General features: G+C 45.5%; 1 protein-coding gene across 3 annotated transcripts in view; it reads right to left on the minus strand.

Moving 5' to 3' along the window:
- Positions 1-9,412, minus strand: part of hm13 (histocompatibility (minor) 13) — a 15,771-nt gene extending 6,359 nt beyond the window's left edge. The window contains exons 1-11 of one of the 3 annotated variants that reach the window (XM_053240872.1): positions 9,022-9,411; positions 6,985-7,083; positions 6,180-6,262; positions 4,826-4,914; positions 4,085-4,170; positions 3,471-3,596; positions 2,352-2,409; positions 2,094-2,177; positions 1,560-1,596; positions 1,315-1,417; positions 1,144-1,229 (exon numbers count right to left, since the gene is read on the minus strand). In XM_053240872.1, the coding sequence (XP_053096847.1) occupies positions 1,144-1,229; positions 1,315-1,417; positions 1,560-1,596; positions 2,094-2,177; positions 2,352-2,409; positions 3,471-3,596; positions 4,085-4,170; positions 4,826-4,914; positions 6,180-6,262; positions 6,985-7,083; positions 9,022-9,210 (1,040 nt within the window). In that variant the 5' untranslated portion in view covers positions 9,211-9,411. Of the gene's footprint in view, positions 1-1,143; positions 1,230-1,314; positions 1,418-1,559; positions 1,597-2,093; positions 2,178-2,351; positions 2,410-3,470; positions 3,597-4,084; positions 4,171-4,825; positions 4,915-6,179; positions 6,263-6,984; positions 7,084-9,021 lie in introns of all 3 variants that reach the window. The other 2 variants (XM_053240871.1, XM_034311935.2) reach the window with 2 other exon arrangements.
- Between the last annotated feature and the right edge of the window lie 3,088 nt (positions 9,413-12,500).

A 12,500-nucleotide genomic window follows, 5' to 3' on the forward strand; every position in this document is an offset into this window, starting at 1 on the left:
AAACACAGGAAAAGAGAAAAGCAGTTCTTTAGAGAGGGAAAGAGAGAAGCTGTGTTTACATTTTATTTTATAATCTCTGATACAGTCTGAAAAAGTCAGTCCTGAGCAACAGCACTGCGTTTTCACGCTGATATCACAGATTACGAGGAGAAAATAACGTCAATAAAACACTCACGAGTCACTGACATGCCGCAGGAAACATTATTCTCTCAGGAGTAAATCACATCTAATCTTTTAATCCACAAAACATTACACCTGAATTTAACATACGCACATTTAAACCATCACTTCATCTGTTCTTAATCTTTTAATCAGTTTAATCTCATCATCGTTTACAAGACGGATCACAAAATTCCTCCCAGGAACGTTTTTACTTCAGAGTAAGAAAACGTAGGAATAATGTTCGATGTTACGAGCAGTTTAAACCGTAGTATAAAGTTTATAAAGTTTAGAAGTGTTTCTCTTACTTCTTTATTCAAGTTCTGTTTCTAATCACGCTTTTCCAGCCCATAAATAAGCTCCACCCCCAGCTGGAACAGAATGACTTAGCTCCGCCCCTTTCTCTTTAAAACGCGATTAAGATTACACACTGCTCCTTTAAACGCTCCTGTTATAACATTTCTCAGTGGGAACCAATAATCATTTCAGGTTTTCTTTTTTATGCCTTAAAAAAAGCTTTTTAACGAAAATAACGAGGATTATTTCTCAGATCTGCAGTTTACTTAAAAGGTTTAAAACAGGGAATAAATGCCCTACCTGGTGTCAGATAAAATAATAAAAATAAAATAATAAAAATAAAATACTAAAACTTAATGACTTTAAAGTTATAATTCAGTCATGGCAAAGCAATAAAACACGTGAGCCACGCTGAGCCCCTCCCCCTCACCGCTGCCATGGAAACGTAACCGGGCCGTTGAGTGGTGCGTGTCCGTTCCGAAAGTCACGGTTTCACCGTCACCACGGTAACCATCACTAGGTCTTAGTAACCATCATCCCAAATGAGCTGAAAGTTCATCTTCAGATCAGCTTCACTGCTTTATTAATGAATTCCTGTGCCACGCCCATCACAAGGCCACGCCCACCACCTGGCCACACCCCTCACCCTTTACCTACAGTGTGTAGAGAAATAAACAGAGGAGTCACCTGAACATCTCCGTCAGCTCCCCTTTAAACAGAGCCACGATCACCGGGAAGCCCACGCACGCCGGGACCAGGTACAGCAAAGCAGGCTGGGAAATAAACACACCTCATCAGTACACACACTGTCACCTGTACCTGTGTGTGTGTGTGTGTGTGTGTGTGCGTCTCTCTCACCTGAGCGTGCTTGAACGTGTGCATGACGAAGATGGTGAGGCCGAGGCCGAAGATGTAGGCCAGGAAGCTGGTGTAGAAATACGTGCGTGTGTTCTTCTTCAAACTGAGAGAGAGAGGGAAAGAACGAGTGATTAAAAAAACCTGAGATGACGTGTGTGTGTGTGTGTGGGGCGTGTGTGTGGGGCGTGTGTGTGGGGCGTGTGTGTGGGGCGTGTGTGTTACAGAAAGAAGATGAGGAAGTGTACCTGACATCAAAACGCAGCAGCAGAGCGATGAAGATACCTGAGAACAAACACAGACATGATTTTATCTTCAGTCACATAATTTATTAAATCGCTCTCTCTCTCTTTCTCCCTCTGTCTCTCTTTCCTGCTGTCTCGCTCTCCGTCTCCCTCTGTCTCTCTCTCAGGATCTTAAATACTGCAGATGTGTGTGTATTAAAGTCATCAATAGCACTTTAGTGTCACTGTGATGAGACGTTCAGGCGGTTTATCAGTTTAGAGCTGACGTGACGTCACAGCGCTGATCTTTAAACAGGATGTTGATCCTGAAATCTGTCAAAGCTGAAGAAGCGGAATTTCACCTGAAACATGACGATGCTTCTGCTACGCCAGCAACAGCTTCACATTCTCACCTGCGCACCTTTTACACACCTGCAGGATTAAAAGCTCTGTCCACTAGGGGGCAGGTGAGAGCTGAAACACACCTGCAGTAGCGTCTTTAACCACGCCCCCTAATTCACCTGCTGATAAAACCCTCAGTCTGCTCCGGTCCTGTACCTGGAATAACGATGTCTCCCAGCCCCAGCATGGCAAAGTTACTGGCGTTCAGGCCTTTCTCCAGCAGGTCCTGAGGGAAAACCACTGCAGGAGCGCACACACGCACACACACACACACACACACACACACACACACACAGGTTCAGGCAGATGCTCAGTAAAGCGTCTCAGTGGTAACTTTTACTGAATAAATTCCTGAAGTCTTTAGTTTTGTGACTGTAACGTATCGGCGGAGAATTAATAAAGAACTGGACTCACACTTGATCGGAGCTTCGAACGACTTGGCCACCGTCACCATCACGTTAGTGCCGAACACCTGAAATAAAAACAAAGTGTTGATCGGCTCTGTGCACAGATTAACACCTGAAGCTTAGACAGGAAACTTCATATCATATTTGTTGTGAATTCTTTATGATTTAAGCTTCGAGTTCATTATAATGTCTGTGATTTACGTGCTCTCTCCCTCTCCCTCTCTCTCTCTCTCTCTCTCTCTCTCTCTCTCTCTCTCTCTCTCTCTCTCTCGTCACGTGTCAAACGCACTGCGCTGTTCAGATCACGCACGGTCTCAGCGTAAGTTCAGGTTCTCTATGTCACGTACATTAAGCGGAACAGTCTGAGCTTCTGTGTTATTCACATGCAGGATAAATTTAGAGACAAAGTAAAACTGAATTGACTTTCTGTTCGATATCACTGCATGTTTACTCCTGGCCTCGACACGCAGTGCTGCTGGTGTTCAGCGATCTGCACGAGGATCACTTCCTCATGTTTAATGAGCGGATTCAAACCGCTAGTGCAGCTGCTCATACTGTAAATGTTCAGTTTATTTTAGCTTTAATATTTGTTTGTATGATATCACACTCCGCACTCGCTCATTACTGCAGTATAATATCCACATCCTGTTTATTTCCTTTTATTCTACTTGTACTTTCTGAGAGTTGCTGATGTTCTCGAGGCTGTAATTTACTGCTGAGTTTACGACTGCATGCAGACAATCTGTATTTATTTCTGATTATCTTATACATTCAGAAACATATTTTTTGTGTATATGGTGAAACGTCACACATATAAAAGTTCAAAATGTCCGATGACTCCAACTCCCTTATCAGAGTTCTGTAGCAGAGTTCCTCACCAGCTCTCCCCAACAACACTCAACCACTGGACGTGTGTGTGGAAGTGTTTTGCTCTGAGTCACAGCCAACATCCTGAAGTGTTTTATTCCTCTTACACCACAGTCGCGTCACACATCACACTCTGGACTCTGTGTCTGGACTGAATTCTGCCTCACCTATACCTACACCTGTACCTACACCTGCACCTGTACCTGCACCTGTATCTGTGTAAATGAGTGCAGATGTGAGGCGTGAGAGAGGAACTGACCCAGAAGATGTCGTAGATGAACAGCCCCCCCAGCAGGATGCAGCCGGTACTGACGTTATTCAGGTGAAGCAGCTCCACTCCGTTCAGAGCAAACGCCAAGCCGAACAGATTATTGGCCACCCAGTGCTGTCACACACACGCGCGCGCGCGCGCACACGCACGCAAACACACACACGCACACACGCAAACGCACATACGCACACACACACACACACACGCACACAGTGTCACTGCTAACAGAACAGAGATTCCTGATTTACACACACAACATAAAAATAAAATCTTTTCCAAACACTATATTTGGTGTGTGATGTGAAAGAGAACGCGGCTCATAGCCGGAATGTTCACCAGCGACTGAGACGCGATCATGTGACCATGTGATCATGTGACCATGTGAATGTCCTTCATCTCCGTTACAGCGTTTAACCTGCTTGCAGTGTGTGTTTTCTTACATTACATTACATTACTAGCACTTTTTAGACCAAAATATTGACCTGGGCAGCACACTGGAGTGTGTGTGTGTGTATATGTGTGTGTGTGTGTGTGTGTGTGTGTGCGTAATTGTGAGTGTGTGTGTGTGTGTGTGTGCGTAATTGTGAGTGTGTGTGTTGTACCTTTTTCAGGATGTACCACACTCCCACTACGCTGCTGATTCCCAAACTAATCAAATCCTTAGTGTCAAACTCGTAGTTCACAATTTCTGAAAGAGGAACAAAAATCCATTTTCAATAAACTCTCATCACAAATTACTTGCAGGACACACGCACACACGCACACACACACGCACGCACACGCACACACGCACGCACACACACACGCACACGCACACACGCACGCACGCACGCACGCACGCAGGGTGGTGTTTGTTAAGCTACGAGCTAGCCAGCTATCTGTGCTGAGTGATGTTCAGTGTATTTAGAACAGTGATGTGTAGAGTCAGTGTTACGGGTTTAATAAGTGAACATGTCTGTGTGTGTGAGGTAATGAAGTGTGTGCACAGTGTAACGCGTTTACAGGGACGAAGCGCTGCTGTGTTTACCGCAGATGCTGCGAGTGGCCATTTTGATTTGACGTCACGCCGTAAACCGGGAGACTCATCACTGAGAAGCAGTTTAGGAGTTGAGGTTGTTTTCTCTGGCTTTGGGAATTACAGGTTAAGACTTCTAATCAAACGCAGCACACTAATGTGAGATGTGAGGAAGGGGGCGGGGCTTCCAGGGGTCAGTTAATATCGAAGAGGTCAACACACCCACGCAACTGTCAATCATTCCGGATTCACATGCCGATTGGCTCTACTGATGTCACATGACTCATAAACGCATCACGCTGCAGCAGAAACATTCAGAAATATTCACCTTCTTTGCCGTCTCCTGAGCCCTGAGTGAAGAGCAGCTGGTACTGTTTACTGGGCAGATTAGCAGGAAGACATCTGTTCATGAAGGGACTGAACACAAACACTGCACTTTATTAACCAGCAAACTGTCACACGCTCACACACACACGCTCGCGCACACACGCTCGCGCACACACGCACACTCACACGCACGCTCGCACACACGCTCACACACACGCTCACACACACGCTCACACACACACGCTCACACACACGCTCACACGCACACTCGCTCACACGCACACACGCTCACACGCACACACGCTCACACGCACACACGCTCACACGCACACACGCTCACACGCACACACGCTCACACGCACGCTCTCACTCACACGCACACTCGCTCACACGCACACACGCTCACACGCACACACGCTCACACGCACACACGCTCACACGCACACACGCTCACACGCACACACGCTCACACGCACGCTCTCACTCACACGCACGCTCGCTCACACGCACGCTCACACACACGCTCACTCACTCACACGCACACGCACACTCACACGCACACGCTCACACACACGCTCACGCTCACGCACACGCTCACACACACGCTCTCACTCACACGCACGCTCGCTCACACGCACGCTCACACACACGCTCACTCACTCACACGCACACGCACACTCACACGCACACGCTCACACACACGCTCACGCTCACGCACACGCTCACACCCACGCTCGCACACCCACGCTCGCACACCCACGCTCGCACACACACGCTCGCACACACACGCTCGCACACACACACTCACACACGCTCGCACGCTCACACACACACGCTCACACGCTCACACACGCTCGCACACACACGCTCGCACACACACGCTCGCACACACACGCTCGCACACACACGCTCGCACACACACGCTCACACACACTCGCTCACACACTCGCTCACACGCACACTCGCTCACACGCACACTCGCTCACACGCTCACACACACGCTCACACACACGCTCTCACACACGCTCTCACACACGCTCTCACACACGCTCTCACACACACGCACGCTCGCTCACACGCACGCTCGCTCACACACACGCTCACACACACGCTCACTCGCTCGCTCACTCGCTCACTCACTCGCTCGCACACACACACGCACGCACACACACACGCACGCACGCTCACACGCTCACGCTCACGCACACGCTCACACACCCACGCTCACACACCCACGCTCACACACCCACGCTCACACACACGCTCACTGAACACAAACACAGCACTTTATTAACCAGCAAACTGTCGCTCACACACGCGCTCACACACGCGCTCACACACGCGCGCTCACTCACCTCAGCGTGTGTGACAGAGCTAAAATCCCCAGCACGAAGAAGTACATGGACAGCAGTAAGTTGATGTACTCTTGGGAGAAAATCTATAAAATAAAAAAGGAACGTTTCCTGAAGCTGATGTGCTGAATAATAATAATCGCAGACCTGAGTTTTATTTCTCAGAACATCATGCTTTAGATAAACCTGTAGAGAAGAATCAGCTGTGGATTCACACTCTCACACACACACTCTCTCACACAGACACACACTCTCACACACACTCTCACACACACTCTCACACACACTCTCACACACTCTCTCACACACTCTCTCACACACTCTCTCACACACTCTCTCACACACTCTCTCACACACTCTCTCACACACCCTCACACACTCTCACACACTCTCACACACACTCTCACACACTCTCACACACACTCTCACACACAGACTCTCACACACACACTCACACACACACTCACACACACACTCACACACACACTCACACACACACACTCACACACACACTCACACACACACTCACTCACACACTCACTCACTCACACACTCACTCACTCACACACTCACACACTCACTCACACACTCACACACTCACTCACACACTCACTCACACACTCACTCACACACTCACTCACACACTCACTCACACACTCACTCACACACTCACTCACACACTCACTCACACACTCAATTTTTCACTCTGAATTTGGTCCTGAGATCTGAGACACATGGTGAGGAGGATGATGAAGGTGAGGATGAAGGTGAGGATGAAGGTGAGGATGATGATGTGGTCGTTGCTTACCTTGAAGAAGAGATAGAGGCCGAACAGTGTGCAGCTGGCGATGATGGGGAAACGAGCAGCATCTCTGCTAGTGATGGTCTCAGGCATATCTGAGGAGTTCTGATACACACAGACACACACAGACACACACACAGACACACACACACACAGACACACACAGACACACACAGACACACACAGACACACACAGACACACACAGACACACACAGACAGACACACACACACAGACACACACACACAGACACAAATTTAGTTCTCATACTCATTCTCAAAAGCAGCCATAAAAAAAAACGTTAGTTTGTTGCTGCAGTTCGGAATACCTCCACTAGGGGGCGATGATGATTAACACTTTTGAAGCTCGCACATATGAAATAACACCAGGAATATTTACTGTAACTGTTTATCATCATCACACAAACAGGAAGTCAGTAACATGAACAATGATAAGCCGCAAAGCTGCGTGCGATGGTGCGATAAATGCGCCGTGATTAAAAATATAACATGACAGTAATCACTGTTTACTTTCAGGAAGTTAAACGCTGGCGTACAGCGCGAGAGTCGCAGCGTTTCGGAATTAAAAATAAGAGTTGTAGGTGTTCGGATTGTGCGTGTGACCTCAGTCCAGACATCACACCTTCCTCTCCTCTAATTTAAACAATAAAACACACGACTCGTTAAACAGCGCACTACGGACACATAATAAACACGGCAGCGCAGCTAGCTAGCGTTAGTGCACAAACAGCACAATTAAACTCGCGTTACTTTACACACTCTTACATTAATAACAAATTTTTTATATTTTAAAAATATATTGCTACAAACTGTGTCTACATTAGCACTGCTGCAAAGGTTATACGTCTCTATAGCAACAACCAGAAGTTGGATTCTCTATTTACTATTGATCTATTCTATGTTTACTTAAAAATATTTGGGGGCGGAGCTACAGGTGAGCTCAGACTGTGATGTCACTAAGACTATTAATTACATATGCAAATTATTAGAGGATGGTGATTGGCTACCAGGAAACTTTCAGCCTGCTAAGCTAGCTAGAACAGCTAATGTTAGCAAATGGTCAGAGGGTGGTTGTCACGGCAACACAAACAAAATTTTTATATATATCTATTGTGAGAGGTTTAAATGAATCAGTGAGACTCTGAGACTCAAATCCCTCTCACTAATGTGAGCTAGTTTAGCTACGAGGCTAATCAGCTAATGCTAGCGATGACAGGAGGACATGTTGTAATTTGCATATTCATGCATAATCATGTATATTCATATTTGACTGAAAAGCTGTAGAGAGGATCTTCAGCCACTTTCCATCATGTGTTGTTTTTAAAAACAAAGAATTTTCATTAATTATTAATTAGTTAAAGTTGCTGTGATGAGATTTTTACTCTAATGAGTTAATGAGTTTATAAATATTCTAATTAAACTCTACACTTAACTGAATTAGAAGAAGTTTAATGCAAATATCACGATATACATCTTATTACAGCTACAGTGCAAACGAATGATTACTGTGTGTGTGTTTAGAGTTAATCTGCAGCGTGAGTTTAGAGTTTATCGTGTTTATGATGACAGTTTATTGTGATTATTATTCTAATTTATTAAAATTAAGCGAAGTGTGAGGAAGATTACAGTTTAATAAATGAAGCCTTGCTGCCATCTGGAGCAGAAAAGTGCTGCACAAACAGGAGGCAGGAATAATCTTAGAATTAAAATAATTATTACAATAATTACTATATTAGAATAATTTACTCTGAAGCTTTTGATGAGTTTAAAGTTTAGAAAAAGGGAATAAAGTGCTGCAGTTTATTAAATAATTAAAGACACACAGAGGAAACTCTTATCAGCTCAAAGATAAAAACATCTTTAACTCTGATTTTACTGGAGTTCAGACCTACAGCTGGGAAACCTTCATCACCATCATCATCATCATCATCATCATCATAGTGAGTATAATTATATAACGGTGATGATGAAGATGTAGATGATGATGAAGATGATGATGGTGGTGGTGGTGGTAGTGGACTCACCTTGCTCTTGGAGGTGCTGACGGATCTCAGAGCTCCGAAGAAGATGGGCAGCAGGGCCATGAGCACCAGGCTGCCGTACGCCAGCGCTGTCCCCTCGGCTGTAGCCACGAACCGGGCCGCGGTTCCGTTCCCGGTGTCGGTTCCGTTCTCGGTGCTGTTCAGGCCGGAACTCTGCTCCACATCAGCCATCGCGACAGAGGATCAGAGGTGAGAGGAGAACAAACCCGGAGCTGCAGAGAGACAGAGACAGAGAGAGAGAGAAGGACAGAGTGCAGAGAAACACAAACTCGATTCTCATCCGGTATCCGCCGCTTTCTCTCTCATAAGGCCACGTTTCCCTAACACTGCTCTCAGCGGCTTCTCCTTCTCCACTGCGGAAACACAGCCGCTCAGCAGCAGCAGGGGCGCTGTCACACTGACTCCTAGCGGCGCGGAGGAGAAGCGCAACCTCCATCTCAATCCCAAACTCAATCCTAAACTCAATCCCAACCTCCATCTCAATCCCAACCTCAATCCTAAACTCAATCCCAACCTCCATCTCAATCACAACCTCAATCCTAAACTCAATCACAACCTCCATCTCAATCCCAAACTCAATCCTAAACTCCATCTCAGTCACAACCTCCATCTCAATCACAACCTCAATCCTAAACTCAATCACAACCTCCATCTCAATCCCAACCTCAATCCTAAACTCAATCACAACCTCCATCTCAATCACAACCTCAATCCTAAACTCAATCACAACCTCCATCTCAATCCCAACCTCAATCCTAAACTCCATCTCAGTCACAACCTCCATCTCAATCCCAACCTCAATCCTAAACTCAATCACAACCTCCATCTCAATCACAACCTCAATCCTAAACTCAATCACAACCTCCATCTCAATCCCAAACTCAATCCTAAACTCCATCTCAGTCACAACCTCCATCTCAATCCCAAACTCAATCCTAAACTCAATCATAACCTCCATCTCAATCCCAACCTCAATCCTAAACTCAATCATAACCTCCATCTCAATCCCAACCTCAATCCTAAACTCAATCATAACCTCCATCTCAATCCCAACCTCAATCCCAAACTCAATCCTAAACTCCATCTCAGTCACAACCTCCATCTCAATCCCAACCTCCATCTCAATCCCAAACTCAATCCTAAACTCAATCACAACCTCCATCTCAATCACAACCTCAATCCTAAACTCAATCACAACCTCAATCCCAATCCCAAACTCAATCCTAAATTCAACCTCAATCATTATCACAATCTCAGTATCAATCCCAAACTCAATCCTAAACTCAATCACAACCTCCATCTCAATCACAACCTCAATCCTAAACTCAATCACAACCTCAATCCCAATCCCAAACTCAATCCTAAACTCCATCTCAGTCACAACCTCCATCTCAATCCCAAACTCAATCCTAAACTCAATCACAGTCACAACCTCCATCTCAATCCCAAACTCAATCCTAAACTCAATCACAACCTCCATCTCAATCACAACCTCAATCCTAAACTCAATCACAACCTCCATCTCAATCACAACCTCAATCCTAAACTCAATCACAACCTCAATCCCAATCCCAAACTCAATCCTAAATTCAACCTCAATCATTATCACAATCTCAGTATCAATCCCAAACTCAATCCTAAACTCAATCACAACCTCCATCTCAATCACAACCTCCATCTCAATCCCAAACTCAATCCTAAACTCAACCTCAATCATTATCACAATCTCAGTATCAATCCCAACCTCAATCCTAAACTCCATCTCAGTCACAACCTCCATCTCAATCACAACCTCCATCTCAATCCCAACCTCAATCCTAAACTTAATCACAACCTCAATCCCAATCCCAAACTCAATCCTAAACTCAACCTCAATCATTATCACAATCTCAGTATCAATCCCAACCTCAATCCGAAACTCAATCACAATCTCCATCTCAATCCCAAACGCAGTCTCAATCATTATCACAATCTCAATCCCAATCTCAACCTCAATCTCAGTTCCAAACTCAATCCTAAACTCCATCTCAGTCACAACCTCCATCTCAATCCCAACCTCAACCTCAATCATTATCACAATCTCAATCCCAATCCCAAACTCAATCCGAAACTCAATCCCAACCTCAATCTCAATCTCAATCTCAGTCATTATCACAATCTCAATCTCAATCCCAAACGCAGTCTCAATCCCAATCTCAATCATTATCACCATCTCAGTATCAATCTGTTAAATATATATATATGTATGTATATACGTCTAAAGTTGTTAATGAAACTATTACTGATCAGCAGGAATTTATCTTATCCACACTGCACTGGCTCCCAATCAAATTTCGTATTGATTATAAAATACTACTATTGACCTATAAAGCACTAAAAGGTCTCGCGCCACAGTACCTGAGTGACCTTTTGGTCTTTTATGATTCTTCACGCCTACTCAGATCAAAAGGTGCAGGCTATTTGTTGGTACCTCGAATAGTGCGGGCTACAGCTGGGGGTAGAGCTTTCTCTTACAAACCCCACAGTTATGGAACAGCCTTCCACTTAGTGTTCGGGGCTCAGACACAGTCTCAGTGTTTAAGTCTCGGCTGAAAACATATTTGTTTAGTCAAGCCTTTAGTGAATAGTTTTCTTAGGTACAGGAAAGCTTACCTAATAATCTCTTCCTTTCTCTCCATCTCTCTCTCTCTGTTGAGCTACACATGCTACTCCTGAGATATCAGTGATTCTGACCCCTTCTGCTCCTCCTCGCTGCCTGACCCATCCTGATGCCCTACTTCTGGTTCTCATCGGTTGAGTCGCTCGCTGCTGCTGGGGCTCCGTATGGACGGTCTGAAGATCAGTGGGATTGCTGGGGATGGAGCCACCTGGGGGCTGTGGAGATGGTTTGGGGATCACATATGGGGAGCTGCACTGTGTTGGCTTGGGACTGTGATTGCTGTAGTGGCTTTGGGGCTGCAGTTGCTGGAGCAGTTTTGCACTCAGGACTCCATCAGCGAACAGCTGATAACTTCAATAAACCAGACTTCATGTGAAAACTGTAATGAATTTCCTGGTTGTGACGGTGGTGAGGAAAAAATCCATGAGACGATACGAGGAAGAAACCTTGAGAGGAACCAGACTCAGAAGGGACCCATCCTCACCTGTGTGACACCCGATAGTGCGATTATAAATCATTCCCTTCTGTAACTGTGTGCTACATGGACGAATAGTGCAGTTAGTGTATTTTATTTTGATTTGTATTTTCCAGCAGTTTGTGCTACAGAAGCTCTTCTGGACTACAGTCAATAATTCGACACCTGTACAGAGTGACTCGAGTGTAGAAAGTAACGACTGTGTAGTAGATTCCGTGTGTGTGTGTGTGTGTGTGTGTGTGTGTGTGTGTGTACAGACCGGTGGAGGGCGCCAGTGAGTCAGTGTAAAACTTTAACAGAACCTGTAAGTGTGTAACTGTCAGCTTC

The sequence above is a fragment of the Pangasianodon hypophthalmus genome, chromosome 16 (assembly GCF_027358585.1).
Source record: "Pangasianodon hypophthalmus isolate fPanHyp1 chromosome 16, fPanHyp1.pri, whole genome shotgun sequence".
In the NCBI taxonomy this organism is placed as follows: Eukaryota; Metazoa; Chordata; class Actinopteri; order Siluriformes; family Pangasiidae; genus Pangasianodon; species Pangasianodon hypophthalmus.